The sequence below is a fragment of the Phycodurus eques genome, chromosome 19 (genome assembly GCF_024500275.1).
Source record: "Phycodurus eques isolate BA_2022a chromosome 19, UOR_Pequ_1.1, whole genome shotgun sequence".
Lineage (NCBI taxonomy): Eukaryota > Metazoa > Chordata > Actinopteri > Syngnathiformes > Syngnathidae > Phycodurus > Phycodurus eques.
In genome coordinates, this window is record NC_084543.1 from 10672345 (window position 1) to 10692500 (window position 20156).

The following is a 20156-nucleotide window of genomic DNA, read 5'->3' on the forward strand; positions in this document are numbered from 1 at the left end:
TGGATGTGTCTCCTTTTAGCTCTGCATGCTTTCTCGACTGATATTTAATGCTGCTCTCCCACTGCATTTGGCAATGTAGGCTTGCCTTTGTAGGGTATTTGATCCATCCGACTCATCACTCTAAGGCTTTTCCTCATAAAATCCTTATCATGCACTCTCATAAATGTTGATTTCCCTGAGATAAAAGCATGAAAGCGGAAGAAAATGTCACAAGATAAGAGGCCATTTAATATTCTTGAAATGGTGGTTACAGTAAATAATTGAAGGGGGTGGAGGAGTCAGATTCAGAAAAATACAATACAGTAAACCCTCACATATTTTCGCGGTTTGGCATTCATAAAATCACTTCACTTTTTTATTTATTTATTTATTTATTTTTTTTAAATATAAAATACTTCTTGTGGCACCTTGGTAGCAAGGAACTATGTTGAAGTGAGTTGAGGACTAAATAGTGCTTTGACATCTATAGCTCAACTATACACCTTTTGGGGATGCAGCACTCTTGGATTTTCACTTTTTGTGGCAGGGCTTGGTCTTTAGCCCCCGTGAATTGCTGGGATTCATGGTAACCCAACAGAGTTTTATTGATGTATAACATTATAACATATTGTTGGAAATCAGAGCAGAGTTGGCAAACAAACTGATTTATGATCTAAATTGTAAGTGCTTCATAATGTTAATGAGGGGTGAGGGTCACTCCTATATCTGGACCTAAACTGTGAGCACATTGATAGGGCTGTCCTGTGGTTAACACAACCGCCGAAATATGGACACTCATACGACCAGCCTTCATTAAAGTTCCCTGCCCTAAGCTTTAATTATAGGATTAAAGTACAGGGTTCTTGGGTGCAACTGCTGACACACACACACACACACACACACGCACACACACATCTCTCCAAATTCTCATGTCAACATAGTCTTTCCCTCCCCCGAGGCAGGCCGCTGTATGCAATTGCAGGTTTTGGAACCAACTCACAGGAGGCAAGCGAGACATCACTTGGGTGAGCGCAGTCTTGACCGATTGTCTCGCAAACACTTCCACAAATAAGCCCAAGGCTATTGTGTCACTTCCGCAGTCCGATAGCAGACAAGGGCAGGCTAACACGAGAAGGAAACTCTTCAGTAACATCCCAATAGACACGTTTCAGAGCATTATTTTTTGTTTACTTCCAAGCACTGCCTTAGTTTATTCTTTTAGCTGTGCAAAAATAATTAGTCTGCCACTATGTGTGAGTGCTGCATGGGTTTGGTACCATTGTTTGTGTAAACTATGGAAAGCTGTTTGGGCATCAAATAGATAAATATGAAGAATATCAAATAAATTCTCAAACAGCTTTCCATAAAGCTGTTTAGTTGATATCCTTGGTATCTAGTTAAGATGTACTAGTACACTTATCCCAGGTAACTTTGGGCAAGAGGCAGGGTACATACCATCCTGGATGAGATACCAGACAATCGCAGGGCACATTAAGTAAAAAAACATTCACACCTATGGTCAATTTACTTCAATTAACATAACATGCATGTTTTTGGAATGTGGGAAGTAGCTGAAGTTACAGAAGACAGACTGCCCAAGCATGGAGAGAACAAGCGAATCCCACACAGGAAGCCCCTGACTCCGGACCTCTCAGCCATGAGGTGGGCATGCTAACCTTCATTCCATGTTTATTTTAAACATGTAGAAATGAAAAGACAAATGAAAAAGAAGTAAACCTATGCCATAGCAGAGCCATAAAAAAGATATGAGCAAATGAAAACAACATTAAACAATATACAGTGTACAATACAATTTACGCGTCTGAAACTAATTAATTCACACTTAATTGCGATACATTTTTCTCTGCTATTTACGGATAATAGGAACTGAGTCCTGCTGCGAATAGCGAAAAGCTGCAAGTAATCGCCTTCCCCCTAAACAGTTTTCGAATTGCCTATAGAGCCCACAAGATGGTGGCAAAGCACTACATTTCTATTAGACAAGGCTTTGGCCTGAGCGCAAAGACAGTGACTAAGTGGGGTTTTCAGTGTATGACGGAGTATACTGTAGGTAAAAAAAAAAAACAAGGAAGCGGGGCAACACTGTCATATAAAAATAGCAAAATATACAGCTTCTGCTCCACTTCTTTGAATGGCTTTATATGCATCTAAAATGCCTGACACCAACTCCCAAACATTATGTCTAAATAGAGCAATTTTTGACAAATGTTTTGTGGACTGGATTGTGAGAGCAACCGCCATTTCCAGTTTGAACTTTTACTTTACCTATCCTGCTAAATTCCTGACAGCGGATGATGCCGCATATTAACGTTAAATGTCTGAGGCAGACTGTCAAGTCACATGAGAGTAAAAACAAGACAGAAAGCAATCAAACAGTTGGTCGTACTGTGCAAAATACTGAAGTATGTTTAATTGCCATTGTGTCCTACTAAAGAATTCAGAAGAAAACTACTCAGATTATTTTTAAATCCTCTGGGATCATTTTAAAGAGCACTAATTTGTCTATGAATATTGCAATTGCTGCACAACTGATGATTGACTAAACAAAAACAGACTTTCATTCATTCAAATGCGTCAAGGAAATGGATGACAAAGAATTAAGAGAAGAGCCTCTGGGGGTGGCTCAAAGCAATTTGTAGCAAAGCCTCGTGAGATGGGCGTGTTTTTACGAAGTGATTATTATGACACTTTAAATGTGTGTGTGTGCTCACACAGTCTGCTTTGTGAAGTAGCTGCTGAAGGGAGGAGGGATGAGGAGAGAAAGAGCCAAGGGCAGTGTGAAGCTTATTGGGGCCAACAGAGGCCATTGTTATCTGTAATATCAATTCAAACGTTCTGTATCAGATGCAGCTGCTCAACGATGGAAATTAGACTTGTTCCTCGCTAAACTCTGGTCACGCCAAGGGCACATTCCCACAAATGAATGGGCACAGGGAATATGGTGGCGCTTCTGATGCTGCAAGGGAGGCTCGGTTGGTCGACACAGAAGCGCAGCGCCAAAGATGACGCCTCATTTCGCTTTCCACCCTTCTTGCACTAATAAACACGGGGCTAACATTTTATTTCCATGCATTTCATTTCATTTTTTCATTTGAACGTCAACTAGAAGATCGTGTGATAAATCAGTTGAGCTGTGGTTTGCTATTCTACTCTGGGGGGGGGAAACTTAGGTTTTGATATTATTTCACTTCTGTGTGAAAGGAGACCTTGGAATATGCTCTTAGTAACATTACAATATTTTATGTGCCAGCCATGAGGTCACTTGTCCTAATACTGGAATACTGTACACACTGACAACAGCTATACTATATACAGTACAAACCCACTCCAATCAAAACATAACTTCCCTGGTGGAGGTAAAGCTGTTTTTTTTTTTAAAGTGACAAAAGTGTCATGTTATGCCATGTTAATCAGTATCTAGCCAACCTGAAAACCCTCATGTTGACTAGAACCATCTTGTCTCCTTGTCAGTCTTGATCCAGTAACACACCAGTAAGCATTCCGTGTGACCACAAAGCTGTGAATCCCGCTCTCCTCTGTGCTATCTCACTAGGATCCGCTGTGGAACATCCAGGATATAAATCTTGTGAATTTACAACCTGTGCTGCAGTCAGCTATCTGTTCCGATGCCCTCCACCTCCTCCTGATTTTGTCTGTGTAAAGCCTGGTCGCCTTTAATACTGTTGTCACACCACATATCAGTGCATGCTGTTTGCGCTGACACTTTGTTACTGTATGGCAGCCAATGCGATAAGGACCTCTGAAGGAAATATATCAGGCACCGAAAATCTGCATTTGGATACTGTTTTAGACAAGCGGAGGGACAGCAACTCGTTATATGTAGTAAGTACACCCCTTGCATTTTGTAAATATTTTATTACAGCTTTTCATGGAACAACACTTTTTTGGTAAAATGACACTTCGTTGCTATGTAAAGTAGTCACTGCATAACAGTGTAAATTCACCGTCACCTCGAAATAATTGAATGCACACATTCATTTGTAAACTGCTGGCAACAAAAGTGAGTACAGCCCTAAAATGTCAAAATTATCCTAATTGGGCCCAATAAGCAATTTTCCCTCCCCTAATGTCATTTGACTCATTAGTGTTACAAAGTCTCAGGTGTGAATGAGGAGTATGTGTGTTAAATTTGGTTTTATCACTCTCGCACGCTTACAAACTGGTAACTGGAAGTTTAACATGACAGCTCATGGCAGAGGACTATCTGAGAATAGTATCTCAAAATGTTATATATCACAAACAAATAATTTCAGATACTAATTTGCATTGCAATATGTGATGTCACTCAGAAAAACAATTAGTGATTCATTTAAAACTTCACAACATTTGTAAAAAAATCATCTAGCAGATACTTCAGATACATTTACCTGACAATGTCACAAGTTGGCCGGGTCACTTGCTGCTAGGCAGGATCGTAGATCACTAGGGGCTTATCGAGCTGCGCCCCGGAACAAAGAGCTGGAATTTGTTTCCCCTCCAAAACAACACTGTAAAGATTGAGACATGTTTACAGAGTGACGTGGTACACATGGCTGACTTCGTGCAGCTAACATGGGATCGATTTCCGCTCACTGACGTTAGGTGAACAATTGTGTCTCCGTTTGCCTGCTGATTTACTGGTGACCAATCCAGAATATATCCCACCTCTTGCTCAAAGTCAGCTAGACGGATGTGTAGAGAGAGTGCAACCTCCCCTTAAAACAAACGCTTTACCTCTACTGTAATGCAGTGGTTCTCAAACTCTTCATACCAAGTACCACCTCAAAAAATACTTGGCTCTCCAAGTTCCACCATTATGACCAACATGAAAATATGCACATAAAAGTTCAATAAAAAACATACTTAAATATAAAAAAAAAAAGTTATACTTTAAATGCAAATAGATTGTACTTAGTAAAAGTTAAATCCAACCGCTCTGTATTTAACCCCCAAAAAATAACAGGTTGTAGGCATAGTTACGAGTTTCATTCAAGTATGTTTGATTATATTTTGTTCAAATGTTGTATCTTGTATTTAATGCAGTGATTCTTTCTCATACCACGAGAGGGAGCCCGCGTACCACTAGTGGGACTCGTGTCCCACTTTGACGATCACTGCTCTGATCGACATCTGGTTTTAAGAAACCCCCCCATTCATCCATCCATTTTACACCATGAACTGGTCGCCAGCCAGTCGCAGGGCACATATAGACAAACAACCATTCACACTCACGTTCACACCTATGGCCAATTTAGAGTCTTCCGTGCATGTTTTTGGAATGCGGGAGGAAACCGGAGTACCCGGAGAAAACTCACGCAGGCACGGGGACAAGATGCAAACACCACACCAGGTGAGGCCGGATTTGAACCCGGGTCCTCACAACTGTGAAGCAGATGCGCTAACCAGAGAGAGTGAGATTTATTCATTTAGTGGGCTTGCCAGCCAGCAGTTATCCCACAGCAATCCATTCCTATTAACATAGCTAAGGCTCTAACGTTGTTTAACAGCAGATGAGAAGAGTTTTATTTATTTATTATTGTTTTTTTTTTTTAAAAAAACACGAATGTCACAGCCTTGCATCCAAACGAGCTCGTCTCGATTCCCGCCGGGCTCCAATCACATCAGACGGGGCCTTGTGAGGAACCACTGACCCATCGACCGCTGTGATCCATGGCTGAATGACATCAATACGCATTCATCAGGGATTGTTTCACTTCAGGCCAGTGGGCCGGCCACAGACTCGCGGCTGTCATGACGTGAGGACAGGCAACAAATATCACTTTGTCCTCCACACTGACACCAAACACCATGATAGGGGAGTCAGTCCAATGGAACCTTGTTGGAAATTAGATACTGGTGACCTTCACATGGACAGAAATGATCAGAACTACATACTTTATTCTAAATCTAAATTTAGATCATAGAACATTACACTCTTAATCATGTTGACATTTTACAAAGCTGGTTATATATATTCATAGGCTGCAGTTAAAATCAACATTAAAGGGAGGTTTGCAGTTTTACAACTGTTAGCAAGATTTGACGATATGGACACTGTACGGTAACGTGCACTGTAAACAAGCCAAGCCTGCTACGTTGGTAGCACAACTTAATCGTAATGAAATGTTACTATTGGACAAAATGTTATCAGTTTGAAGTTGTTGTTTTTTTTGGAACGCCCACACTATAGCGTGCCCACTATAAGTTTGCCCAGGAGTGAACGGCAAATGGTTGACACTTTGTCAGTCCGTTTTAACACAGCCTTCTGTTGAAATCTTGAACCCACCAATTAATGTCCCCTCATAGGATTCCTTCAGTGTCTGACACAATAAATGTGACACTCTGTGCGTCCCTCTGCACTATTATACGGTCCAGCCCGGTGCAGTTATGTTCAGCTTCCACTTGTTTTATTTAGCGTCTCGATCAGCCTCATTAGTATTTCCAACGGCTGTTTTGCTCGAAAGTCATCTCTACTTTGCTCCCTTATAAATCTTTCCGTTTTAGCAGTACCTGTATACAACCGCCGCTCTCTTAGGCCTGCTTCAATTACGAGATAATCTAAGATGTAACCACAAACAGCATGATGGCTCACTCGTGCATTTACGCCATGCGAGCTCTTTATTACGCGTCCCCGCTGCCCAGTTAAAGCAGCCGGGAAGCATGTGTGGAGCCGTAACACGGTGCCAATTAGCCATGAAGAAACTATCGCTCTTGACTAGTGGTCAGTGTTATTGGTGCTTTCATACATTTGTTTGTTTGGGTAGCGTGAGGCCACCTCAGTCATGAAAGCAAGGTGGCTACAGGCGAAACACTTACCCTGTCATTTACCCTCTTATATGCCACAGCAGCCCAGGAGAATTACAGGCGAATAATAATAATTTAAAAAAAAATAGATATATATCACTGTTTCGTTGACAGGAGTTGTTTTTCAAATGTAGTACTTTGTTCATGCGCTGTATGCTTGTCCTCATTAGGTCACGGGTGAGTCACAGCCTGTCCCAGATGATTTAGGACAAGAGGCGGGGTACATCGTGGACTGGTCGCCAACCAATCGCAGGCTACTAAATATAGACAACTAATCACACTCACATTCACTGCTATGAGCAATTTAGGTTTGTCAATGATGCTTATTTTGGGAATGCGGGAGGAAGCTTCTGGAGTACCCGGAGAATATCCACTCAAGCACGGGGACAACTTGCAAACTCCACATGGGAAGGCCGGAGCTGAGATTCAAACCCAGAACCCTGAAACTAGTCTGTGAGGCAGATAGATAGATAGATAGATAGATAGATAGATAGATTTGCTAGATCTGAAATGTAATTTAAAAAAAAAAACGGAAAACCGCATGTTGATTAGTCCTTTTATGAAACAATAATATTTGTATAATAGTGGCCAATATATTATTGACTGTCATATATAATCATATAATGACAGCGTATGCTTGAATAATTCCATTGCACATTGAAACTTAAAGGAATCGAAAATAAAGTAGTGAAATGTGAATGTGCAAATCACACAGTCACATTCTGCAGTCATATTTTAATAATGAGGGCAAACTGATGTATAAATATGAAATAGCGTATGCGTTGTATAACCGCAATTATGCAGATATGTTAACATTGCTTTTTCATTACAAGCAGCATACCTGTATACAATTCAATCTGTTGTGGTAACTTTTAACATTAATGTTTCAACGTTTAAATGTTTAAATGCAAAACTGCATATTTTAATGATTTTTTAAAAAAAAACCTGTAAGCACTGAGATCTCGTTTTGACGTAAAGTGTCTTTTAAATAAAACAATGAAATTGACTGTCACTTCTTTTATAAAATAAACTATTTATTTATGTATCCCACCCCACACACACACACCAATTTTCTTTTTCAAGTATTCAAGCGAAGAAGAAGGCTGCAATGTGTCTCCCATCTTTTTTAAACATGACTCGTGAAGCAGGATGGGAGTGTCTGCGATGACTGACGAGCGCTCTAATAGGCCCGCCTAATGTTTCATTGATGCACCGACTTGAGGGATTCCAGCAGCTGGATTTCACGCGGGGTGGGGACGCTGCACTGTATGAGCCACGCTAGATGTCGGTCAGTGGAAAGACGCCCTCTTCTTGCACAGCCGTGATGTGCAGGTTATTCCAAGAGGAGCACAGAGAAGCATTTATATGTCTCGCTCTCTCTCGCTCTCTCTCGCTCTCTCTCGCTCTCTCTCGCTCTCTGAGCTCAGCCAATCTGCGCGCAGTGACGCAGAGAGAAAGGCTGGATCTTGTCTTGACTTCGCCATCATATTCAACACACCCACTCAGATGTCCACTTGCTATAAGACGTGCTTGTTTCTCCTATCCAGCTGCACGCCCTGAAGGTGTCCCCGTCCCCTCCCTCGTTTTGTTACCTGCACGAAGTGAGGCGCCTTCCGTTGACAACTGTTCACCCGGAGAGCTGATTTTCGGATGAGTGCGCGTTCCACACTTGCGAGGACTTTCAAAAAAAAGAAAGAGCTTGATAGTGAAGAGGTCGCGCGCTCGTGGTGTTTTCACGCGGGCTCCGCACGGAGGTTGGACCGATGCGCGACCCCGGACCTCCACGTTGAACGGATTCGTACTAGGTCGGCCTGACGCGCAGTGGAGAGCGGCCGTGACGACTATGTGGCTTGCGCAAGTCGACCGTTGGTCTGAACCCGCTCGACAAGGTCCACCCGGACGCTCGCTGATAAACATTTAAAAAAAAACAAAATCAAAAAAAAAAATCTCAAAGCTCGGGGGGAAACAACAACAACAACAACAACAACAAAAAACGGACTCTGATGCTGAAACCGTAACGCTTGAACACTGAATCCTCTACTCAAGACGGCAAGTGAAGATGGGTCCTTGGTGTTTAATGTATATTTCATTAGACTGGCGTCCAGTCTGATTAACATCATCAGTGATGTAGTCAGCCTGTGCATCTGCGTGCTCATCATCTGCAGTAAATACTCACATCTGCTCAAAAGGGAGACCATGAAGATGATCCTCCTGCGAAAATTCCGCGTTTTGATCCTCATGGTGTTCCTGGTGGCGTGCTCCATGCACATCATGATAGACTTGCTGCCCAAGCTGGAGAGGCGCGGCGTAGGCGGCTGCTCCTGCTCGCACACGCCCAGCGAGGAGCCTCGCAGCTGGGCCAAGCAAGGCCGGCCAGACAAGCACGCGCTGCGCATCCTGCAGGACTTCAGCAACGAGCCCAGCACCTCCAACGTCTCGTCCCGTTCCTTGGAGAAAGGCCCCGCCGCGGGAGACAAGTCCCAGGGGTTCGGCATGCAGCAGCAGTACGGCCAGCGCGGGGACAGGAAGAGGCAGTTCATCCGGGACGCCGCCGTCAGCGAGAAGACGCCGGCCAAGGGTTCGAGGTTGGCTGCCCTCTTTGAGCAGCCCTTGTATAAAAGGTCCTGGCCGACACTCACCGATGAGGACACCCTATTCAACGTCAACACGGACATCCGATTTGACCCTAAAGCAGCGGAACAGGAGTGGTTAAGTATTCCTCTTTCTAATCGGGAATCGCAATTAAGACAACTGCTGCCTTGAACAATCACTTCAGCGCTGCGCAGAGATAAAGAGGTTTTGCCTCACAGTTCTGAGGTTCAACTGCGCCGTTCCTGCGTGGAGTTTGCATGTTCTCCAGATTCCTAAAACATACATGTTAGGTTCACTGAACGCTCTCAATCAGGAGTGTCAAATTAATTTTCACGTCGTTGTTTTCTTTCACCTGAGTTATGACTGTGAAAATCATTTTTATAATCACGTCATCATATTATTACATATACAAAATGGCCACTGACTTTCACTGATATTGGATGTACATTTTTAATGACAAATTAAATTTGAAATCAGAACGCATGGAAAATAGTGACGACCAAATATTTAATAATAAAACTATTATTCAATCTCCGTTAGAAGGGATTTGGTGGGTGGGGGGGATGCTTCTAATGTCTGTTCGAAATAAAGAAAAAATTATCCAGATTTTCTGCCAAAAATGAAAAGAACAAATACATTTAGCAAGATATATAAAGTCGACCCATTTCATTTGCTTTAGTGGGCCACAAAAAGTGACGGGGTGGGCCAGATCTGGCCCCCAAGCCTTGCGTTTGACACTGCGTTCTAAATTGTCCATTGGTGTGAATGTGAGTGCGAATGATTGTTTGTCTGCTGGATGACTGAAAAGTAATTTGCAATACTCATCAATTACATATTTATTGTATTTCTTTTCTTTCATTGAGCATAAGGTTTTAGTTAAAATTGGCGCCAAACGTCGCCTTACTGGTATAGTTCAGTGCTCTGCTATCACATTTGTTTGCATCTGTGCAACATCTGTCAAATAAATAACTGACAATCCTCTCACGTAGGAACGGCGAAGGCAATCCAGATGAGTTCAGCCCGACCGGAGAGCTGACGGCCGACTCTTATCCCAACTGGCTGCGCTTCCACATTGGAATTAATCGTTACGAGCTCTACTCCAGACACAATCCCGTCATCGACGCTCTGCTGAAGGATCTCGTCAACCAGAGGATCACCAGCGTGGGTGAGTCGTGAGGCCCCTTTACGTAATTTCGTTCAGTCAGCGCCGTTTTTTGGGGGGTCTCACTGATGGTTCATTTGCCTAACTTCGGTGCAGGCAGCGTGCGTTCCGTTCGCACTTCGTGACGGTGTTAATGTGAGTGTGAATGGTTGTTTGTCTCTATATGTGCCTTGGATTGACTGATGACCAGACCGGTGTGTAGTCCGCCTTGTGCCCAAAGTCAGTTGGTATAGGTTCTAAGCAGAACAGAAAATGAGTGTATTGGTTCTTTTGTTTTTGTTTTGATCAATAAAAGGTTTTGATCTGTCCCACAATAACAACTTCACATTTCACAATTGTTTTGGCAACCTGCTGCTGGGGTACCAACATTAGTTCTAAAAGCAAAAACTGACCCGCTGGAATAGAAGGAACGCAACATGAACACGAGCATGCCATCTTCTCAGCAACATGCCAAGAAAGAACACATTCTCCCCATTGTCGTTCTTTGTTTATTTTCATTTCTTGGTTGAATTCATTGGCAGGTTACACTATATCACACATTATCATCCTGCAAATAGGATTTACTGTTCTAAATTTAAGTGTACGACTTGGCAGAAACGTGAGCACACCACAGCCAAACGCACTTTCAAACTGAATCAGCGTTTTTTTTGTTTTGTTTTTTTAAATTTGTTTCTACTGACTGGACTTAATCCATCCAACAGCCCAAAATTTTTGAAGATCCACCCATGAGCACCTATAACAGAGATTTTAGGTTAAACTAGCAGGAACGAATGCCCCATAATCAGGCATGTACACGTAAAGTGGATGCTCAGAACTCAAACATAACTCCAGGAGATTGTTCAACCTTGGAATCTTGTAGATTCTAACTAACTAAACTTCCCTTAAAGAAATAATGGAAATATATCACTTTGAATTTTACATTACATTACATTACAATTCAAGAAAAAACAAAAAAATGTGTAGTGATTTTGAAGTACCGGTACATTTCTGCAATCTTTTGATTGTACTTTCTTTTTCCGTCCCCGTTTCCTCTTTATCGTATCATCAGTGGTAACACACAAACCAAACTGTATTTTTGTTACGTGACTAGCTGGTCCAGCAATGTCACACCCTCTCAGTCCATTTGTGTTCCAATATTGGATAGCGGCCTGAATTCTTCTTCAATTGTTTTCACATTGTCCGTGAAATATTACACTAAATTCCGAGTTGTTTGACTATTGAACCATCTGAGTTTCAAGGGTCCACTGTTTATTGTATCTTTAGGGGTATTTTACAAACCTGAACTTTTGCACCTCAAATAATTAACTTTTTGGGTAAATGAATGTAAATTGTACAGATAGAAATGGGTTGCTGCTGTACCCTAATTTCTGACAGTATATACTTGTATTACTGAGGTCACGGAGTGTGGGAGGAGCAGGAGGTGACCGCTAAGTGACAGACAAATGTGGTCCTCACCTTCACAAGCACTGACATTATGAACACACTCAAGCACACATGCAAGGATGCATAAAGACGGAAACCGCCCGCAGGCTTGTCATAAAAAAGCACAGCTCGGTCTGATCAGCCGAAGGCCAAATCGGCTCCCATGCGGTCTCAAAGCACCACAGAAGAACAGATCAAGCCCGGAAGAACACCTGCAAATCTCTCCACAGCTCAGCTGCAGTTTGATTTCAAATCAAATGCTTCTTGATCGACAAGCGTGACGTAAGTCAGGCTCTCTGCGGAGAGCTGAAAAGTGACTGCAAGTGAAAGTAGACACCTGACAGAGCTGATGTTTTTTTTTTTTTTTTTTTTTTTCAAATTCAGGAGGGACTGCCTTCCTGTTTGGCTCAGTCAAGTTCCCAAATTCCAGGAGTGCTTCTTGCCTCAGGGTCACTCATGTTGCAGTAACTCTTAAAGGGGATTGCAGGATTCTGACTCTGAAAAAGCGCAAAGTGGCAAAAACCTTACCTGCGAGTTTATATGAAGTGTTTACAAAAAAAAAAAACATTCCTGGATTTCTTTGAGAGTTTTCCTTTCTGCTCCAATTTCTGATTTGGCGTTGCGTGGTTTCCTCTCGCTCTTACTTTCTTACTCTCCGCCCGGATGAATTGAGGAAGGCGCACTCCAGCCAGTTAAATACACGGTGACTCAGTAATTACAGAGCCGTTACACAGGCCCGGGGCACAACACCAACACAAACCAACAGCACTGTGTTATTATCTGAACTTAAGGATAGCACTGCTTGCACGAATTATACACCAACAAGTTCTTTTTCATTAGTCAAGACTTATCAAAGACAGCAAATAAATGATTGAGTCTGTTGTTTGTTCTCATTTACTCACTGTTATTTCTTCTGATTATTTTCTTTTTCATGTTAAGTAATAATGGAAATAGAAATAATTTGTTCCAGGTTCTAATTGTCATCGTCTTTTTATTAACTGTACAGCCAAAGTTACATTTTACTATTCATATGGCCATTAAAAAAAAACAAGTTCATCACTGTATAAAAACAATAAAACTTTCAGCCTAAACTTTAATGACGTAGGCATAATTTGAAGGTGATTTGCAATGCGTTTCTGTCCCACGCACAGAGGATATAACAAGTCTACACAACCCTGTTCAAATGCCAAGTTTAATTGGTCTAGAATAATGATACCAAGGTAAATCCTTTCAAAACTTGTTCCACCATTAATTGACCTAAAAAAAAAATGAACACCTGAGATCGTGTGGACCCCATCTCAGAACTGGGGATGCGGCTGTTTTCAGGCTGAACCACTCACATTCAAGCTCGTGTTGAATGGAAGTCAGCACACAACTGCCACCACCATTTAAAGTGTCTCATTTTGGAACGCAAAAAACCTGGCATTTGAAAAGGGGTGCGTAGACTTTTTATATCCACTGTTTCTCACATATCTCATTTTGAACTGTCAGATAAGTAAAAACATTAGTTTTCCTTATTAAAGCTAACCACGGGAGACAAAAGAGAAAAAAAGCTTTTCCTTAATTTGAGATTTAGCGTGAGGCCGGAGTCTCATTGTTTTGGAAGTGCTTAAGCCAAACGCCAAAGGAAAAGCAAATCCTTTGATGCCTGCATGACAGTGGTGCACACTCGCAACTTGTTTGTGGCTTCAGAAGCAAATGCAGTTTTTTCTGTACTTTTAATCGGGAAATGTTCTTTAAACATTCATATGGTCTTGCACAGCACGTTTATTCATTAGATTGTTCATCTTTGCAAACATTTAGCCCGTCTACTTTGTTCAGATTTCAGTGAACCCCCGTTTATCGACCTGGGTTACGTTCCAGACCCAGGTGAATATCTGCGACATGGAAAGAGCATACATTTGTATTATTTTTTTTTTTAAGTTTTACCACAGGCTTTAAACACATTTTAAATGTATTTCAAAACACATTGTGTGTGGGCCTGGTAGGATGGCATGTGACGTCGGCAAGTGAGTGTCTGGGCAAGAGCTGTGGCCGACAGCAGCTCCTGCATCGTTTGCTCATTGTTGCTATGTGCTTTACTGTTTCTCTGGAGTTCGATAAATGGCTCTGCTTTGTGGTTTCCACTTCACTGGAGCGGCAGTTTATCTAAAGCTCATTCGTAATTAACATTTTGGCTTGCGACACAAAGTCAAAAATGAGATCAAGAGAGGCAAAGTGCACTCCTGACACCAGGATTTGGATCACAATTTGGAGTCTTCAATAAACCTAACATTTTTGGAATGTGGGAGTACTAAACCAGTATTTTGCCGCCCTGCCCTTGATTCAAAAGTGTGTAGAACAAAACCAAATCATTGATTTTGAAGGTTGTTCCTTTCCCCGAGGCCTCCAAACCACACTTTGCAATCGATCAGTGGGGAGAAATAACAAGAAAGGAAAGCCGCTGGGCTTATTTTGCAAATCTTGAGAAAGTCCTTGTGCTGGGAGTCCGGTCCCACGGGTGCCTTTTATAACGCACTATCATGTTCAAGGGGGGGAACGTGAGGGAGAGGAGGACGATTTAAGGCGAAAAGCAAGACTTTTATGGCATTTGTCTTTCATATTTACCTTTCTCTCGTAAAATGTATTATTTATTTCACTAAAAGTTCAAGTTGTAGCATGAGAGGAATGTTTTCACATTCACACATGTACGGCATTGTTTCGCGACGCTATTTTGGGCCTGTTATCGATGTAAACAGGCTTTGCTTCTGCTTTGTTAATGTGTCAAACATCAGTGGAGCCCGGCGGGTGCAAATGCATACTTATTCTTATCATACTTAATAGGTTTATTATTCGTTGTTTAATTTTTGCAGCTTTATGAGGAAAGCTTTTGAGAAAACGGCTAAAACTCAGGCTTTGGATGATACAGAGTTTAATTGACTTATGCCAGTCACAATTTTGTTTACATATTTTGAACAAACAAATACATATAGAGCGATAACTGATTGGATTCAAGTGAACCGGTGAATTATTTTGTGCAATAGATTAATTGAAGCATAATTAAAAGCTTGCTGAGGAATGTTTAGTCACTGTAATTTAAATTGGCAAAGTTCGAGCAAGCTAAAGTCAAACTTCTTTCATTCATAATATTTTCATTCTTAAAAAAATAATAATCTTGCAATTAACTGGTTATTCTGCTTTTTTGTTTTGTTTTTGGGTTACTGCAACAGCGATGAAATCTGGAGGCACTCAGCTCAAGCTCATTATGACCTTCCAGAACTACGGACAAGCTCTCTTCAAGCCCATGAAGTAAGAGAATTATGATTTATTATTTTCATTGTTATTGTCCTTCAATAACGTGTATTAAAAAAATATGCAGCATTCTCTTTCTAGTTCATGGCCATTGTTTGCAGCTCAAACATTTTCAGTGATTTTTTTTTTTTTGGCCATCTCTTTTTTTGTTGCTTTAAAATTGGACTGTATTTGGAGTTGGAATTAATTGGAGTGATTCTTATTGTAAAACATCAGTTGTAACATTTATTTATGTTATTTATTTGGTAGCCAATACTCATTCTGTTGAGTTGCAGCAATTTAGTCACAGCGACGGCCAGCCCTTGTATCACAAATTGCCTTCATTTTGATAAGCTTATTACATATTCCCAATAGATGTGAATGTGAATAGTTGTCTCTACAGTATGTGCGATGCATCCTGCCCCTTGGTCTTCCGCAAAGTCAACTGGGATATGTCCCACTTATTCACGACCCTAATGAGGACAAGTCCTATAGAAATGAATGGATTTGCCAAATATAGCAGCATTCAAATGTTTGTCAAACCTCGTTGTAATTGATCAGTGTTGCCATGTTGGATGCCTCGTGGGCATTTCACGTACTTAAGATCAGCATTCTGGCACTTTCGGAAGATTCTGCCTTTATCGGCATGCTACAAAACCGGATTAATGCTTACGACTTATTACTTACTGTAAGTAAGCAGTTATAAAAACTCTAGACGAAGCTGAATTAAGATGATGAACATGTTGGCTGTAAGGTTGTCATCTTGCTATGTTGGTACAGCTGCACTGTGCCTTAAAGAGCTGCTCATGATTGGCTGGTATTGACTCATAAAGTGAATGAAAAAGCTGCTGAAACAAATGACTTCATGTGATTTCGCAATCCGCCTGTGACGGACAATTTCACAGCTGCTTTTTAGCGGTAATGCCATGTAATAAGTGCACTTTTTGGCTTAGCGTCCAGTCGCTGTTGAAAGCTGCAGCCTTTCAGCCGTCACTCTCATACGTTCTGTGGTTTCATATTTTATTTATCGTTGTTTCCTGAACCAGGCCTCTGTTGGTGCCAGACATGATTTGCTCAGAGCTTTGTGTTTTAATTCCAGAGCCACTCCTCCTTTTGAGGCTTATTCTTCTTCTGAAATAATAAGTTCAACAGGTGAACTACCCATAAAGAGGTGAGCAGGAATGAAAGTAATACTTTATTGTCCTCTTCGACCAAACGGTGCGTCTGCACAGCTTGTAGAGATAAGTAAAGCACACACGCTGCTAGATACAGCAAAAAGTTTGATTAATTCACATTGCCTTTCTCCACGGTGTCGCATTTAGATGATAACACATCCCTAGAGAAGTATTCTTTGCCCCTAATCTTTCCTCATTTTGTGGATTTAAATGTCACCCATCTTTTGTTATGCTGATTGTAATTGAATTGTGGGTTAATGGCGTCCTACACGGCCTAATGTTTGGCTGCGACTTGTCAGCATACGTAGCGAGGTTAAGCCCGCGCTTGATAGGTAGCGGGGCTATTCTGAGATGATTGTAATTACCGCTTCAGTCGTCGCCCGGCGTGACGAGCCTGGAATCATACTGACGGGCCTGCGAGAGGAGAGATGAGAAGCAGAGGGAAAAGGGGGAAAGGTGTGAGGTGAGAGGATTCAAGTGGATAGCGGTGTGGAGTTAAAAATCCCGAGATTACTGCTGTGCATTGCTTGGAATTTGAACCAAGATGTGCACAAGTGGCAGAAGTTCTCCCGTGCTGTACTTGAATATAAGTACAGACACTTGTGTAAATAAAGACTCTGGTAAAAGTAAAAGTACTGATTCAATCAATTAAGATCTCATCCGTTGGTGCGTTTACCTCTCTCCATAAATCTAAAAGGTACAGTAACACAGTGTTTGTACCAACCGCTGCAAATGTGAGATGACAATTTTGTGGAAATGCAGGGACCCAAATCCGTTGCTTAACACTTGTGCTTGTCGGAGGTGGGTGATCATCCTGAAGACCAAAAGGAAAGAAGGGAGGAAGGAAGGAAGGAAAAAAGGAAGGAAGGTAGGAAGGAAGAGGGGGTGGGTGTATTGGGTGTTCAATCCCAACCCCCCACTGCCAATCCCGCTTGGATGCACGTGATTTGAATGAAGTAGGGCAACCCAAGATGACGAGTGTGTGTGTGTGTGTGCGTGCGTGTGCGTGTGCGTGCCACGGAGACAGAGGCGTCGCGCATGCTCATCAGCCAGGAAGTCGACCAGGCGTGCACGTGGTGCCTGGGTGATCATATTGATCCGCCCATCCATATCTGTGAAAAACAGCCCGCTCTTGCACAGCTTTAATATCCTCCACCAGCTGATTTATTGTGCTGTTTGTTTTTCTGTCTTTTACAGTTTGGCTTTAAACACACACACAGGAATCAATAAGGAGGCAGTGTCTATTGACACTGGCTACAGTATATTTTATTTTCTTCTTTGCTTTTCTTTTTCAAACAGGTGCAGGAATTGCTTTTGCCCTGCAAGGGTTCGTTTGTGTGTCTGAGCAGGCTGTGTTTTTTATTGCTGTTTGTCTGCTAGAGGAGGATTACAAAAGAACTACTCTATTTTTAGTGGGGTAAATAAAAATTCATTTATCATTCATAATTTGGTCATGTTTCTTTTTCACGGCTGGATTTACAATTCATGGTTCAAATGACCCAATTCTCCCATTTTACCCAATAAGGCACAGTCGCGATATGTTTTGTAGAAAAGTAACCTGAAAAAAAAAAAAAACAAGACATTAATTATCTATACATCAGACTGAGTTGTTTGTCATATGTGGATGAAAATCAGATACGAATCGGATGCCTGCCAATGTGACTGCAATGTAAACTGGCAGATCAGATGAGACCTGTCTGTCATTGAGAGCCATTAGGGACACAAGGGATGGGCATAATTCATTGTTAAAAAAGTCAATCACGTGCAATTGATTATTGGTTAATCATGGCTTGGTTAAAATAAAAATATTGGTTAAATCATTACGTTTGCTGTGGATTCATCTAGTTTAGGGTGTAACGAAAAACATGACAACAGCTTTGTGACGTTGAGCCACCACCATACATGCCCACCTCCCATTTGGCAAAAAACACACCCATGGTGGATCAAAAAAAAAAGAAAGCAAACGCTCAGACGGTCATAGACCGTTAGCTCGGGAGATGCTGTCTGGCTTCATCTATGGCAGTAATAGTCAGTCCAAGCCAATTGCGGATCAATATTTTGACTTCAGTTTCTGTTTCAGCAAGTAGTAGTCGTTTACTTGTGTTTTAGGCGTTTGTGTGTGGGTTGTTTGAGGTAGCGAATAAACTGTTCCAATATGGTATCTATGATCTACCTTTATCTGCTTTTTGATTCAAATGAAGGTTGTTTGCTTTTTGGGGGAGGTCTGCTCTCCGCAGAGCGCCATTCGAGCAGATGATGTCAAAGACGACTCCACCCCGTGACACTGTGTCTGCGGTGTGGTTTTCCCAGACATACTCCAACCCAACTAATCTAATGACATACCGGATGATGTTTTGCAACGTTTCCCAAAACCAGCAGTGTTATGTTATATCAGACAGACAGCCTTTTGGGAGATGGCACCTGAGACCGTAAAGACATACTGCGCAGTGACTAAGCTCAATTATCATCTCTTCCATTTGCCACAACCTGTTTGACTAAAATAACCAGAGACGTTGCCTAATAAAACACTGCCATAACTGTATAACCGTTGCAGAGTTATACAAAATTCCATCCTTTGAGCTGGCCCAACGAGATGCAAATGTATTTGTAAACGTTAGCCATTTACTTACTGGACTGGGTGCCGGAAGCAGACGGGTGGTAACAACTTTATTGGAGGAGTTGATGTCACTGAGTGACGACCTGACGAAAACACGGATTAAATGGAAGCACGGTTGTTGTTTTTTTTTTGTTTATGTATTTAAATTTCTCCAGGTGTTGCCGTTCGTGCCACAACATGGTACAATCCAATTAGATCCAACACGTGAGATCTTAAATTTCTCAGTTTGGATTGACAGAAAGCAATTAACTTGACCCTCTGGGCTCTATTTGTTTTCAACCTAGATTGCTTTTTTTCGAACCATTTTAGTCGCGTTAATGCAAGTGTAAGGAAACTTCCCAAGTGTGGGGATTTTTGGCTGATGCTGTAATTGCCAACTTCAGCTCTTTAAATATACCAGTATCAATAATATTGTATTTACATCAAATTGTACCTTTTAGCTATAGCGTGGCAACTTTTGGCCAATTGAAATGCATGGAAACTACATTTTTAAATTACTTTGTATTTACTGGAGTGAATCATACAATTTGGGTAAAAATGGTTCCATTATTGACTCAACACTTGAAATTTTAAGTTTTTTATAAATGTTTTCTACCAGATTACATTATTATATAATTTTGGACAAGGGAACAATTTCATTAATATTCTTTTCTAAAGACACTTTAAATAGCTTACTGCACTCTAGTGGAGCAAATGAATGACACAAATTAGCTTTTAAGAAGTGGGATCCCATCTGCTGAACCATGGAGAAGAATTATATTTAAGAAGTGTAAGCTTCGTCTGCTGGCAGTAGAAAGACTATACTATTAGCAATATAGGAAAAAAGGTGTTACTGACACGACATAAAAAAAATATGAGGTTCTTTTACAACCTGTGCATTGTGCAAACAAAGCAGAATTTGATGGGTTTAAAAAAAACAAAACCTTTTTTGTTTTTAAACTGTTTTTATTTTGCAGTTGAGTCAATTTACAGTGCATTGCCTCATAATATGAGTGTTTAATATATTACTTGGCTTATTGACATTTCGGAGCTAACTATTTATGAGAATCAGAATCACCTTTATTGGCCAAGTATGTCCAAAAAACACACAAGGAATTTGTCTCCGGTAATTGGA

At 41.3% G+C, this 20156-nt stretch overlaps 1 protein-coding gene across 1 annotated transcript in view; it reads left to right on the forward strand.

Annotated features, from left to right (window-relative positions):
* The first annotated feature begins 8318 nt into the window (after positions 1-8318).
* fam20cb (FAM20C golgi associated secretory pathway kinase b) overlaps positions 8319-20156 on the forward strand; it is a 61708-nt gene continuing 49870 nt past the window's right edge. The window contains exons 1-3 of the mRNA XM_061705931.1: positions 8319-9512; positions 10386-10561; positions 15190-15268. Coding sequence (XP_061561915.1) covers positions 9001-9512; positions 10386-10561; positions 15190-15268 — 767 coding nt within the window. The 5' untranslated portion in view covers positions 8319-9000. The remainder of the gene's footprint in view (positions 9513-10385; positions 10562-15189; positions 15269-20156) is intronic.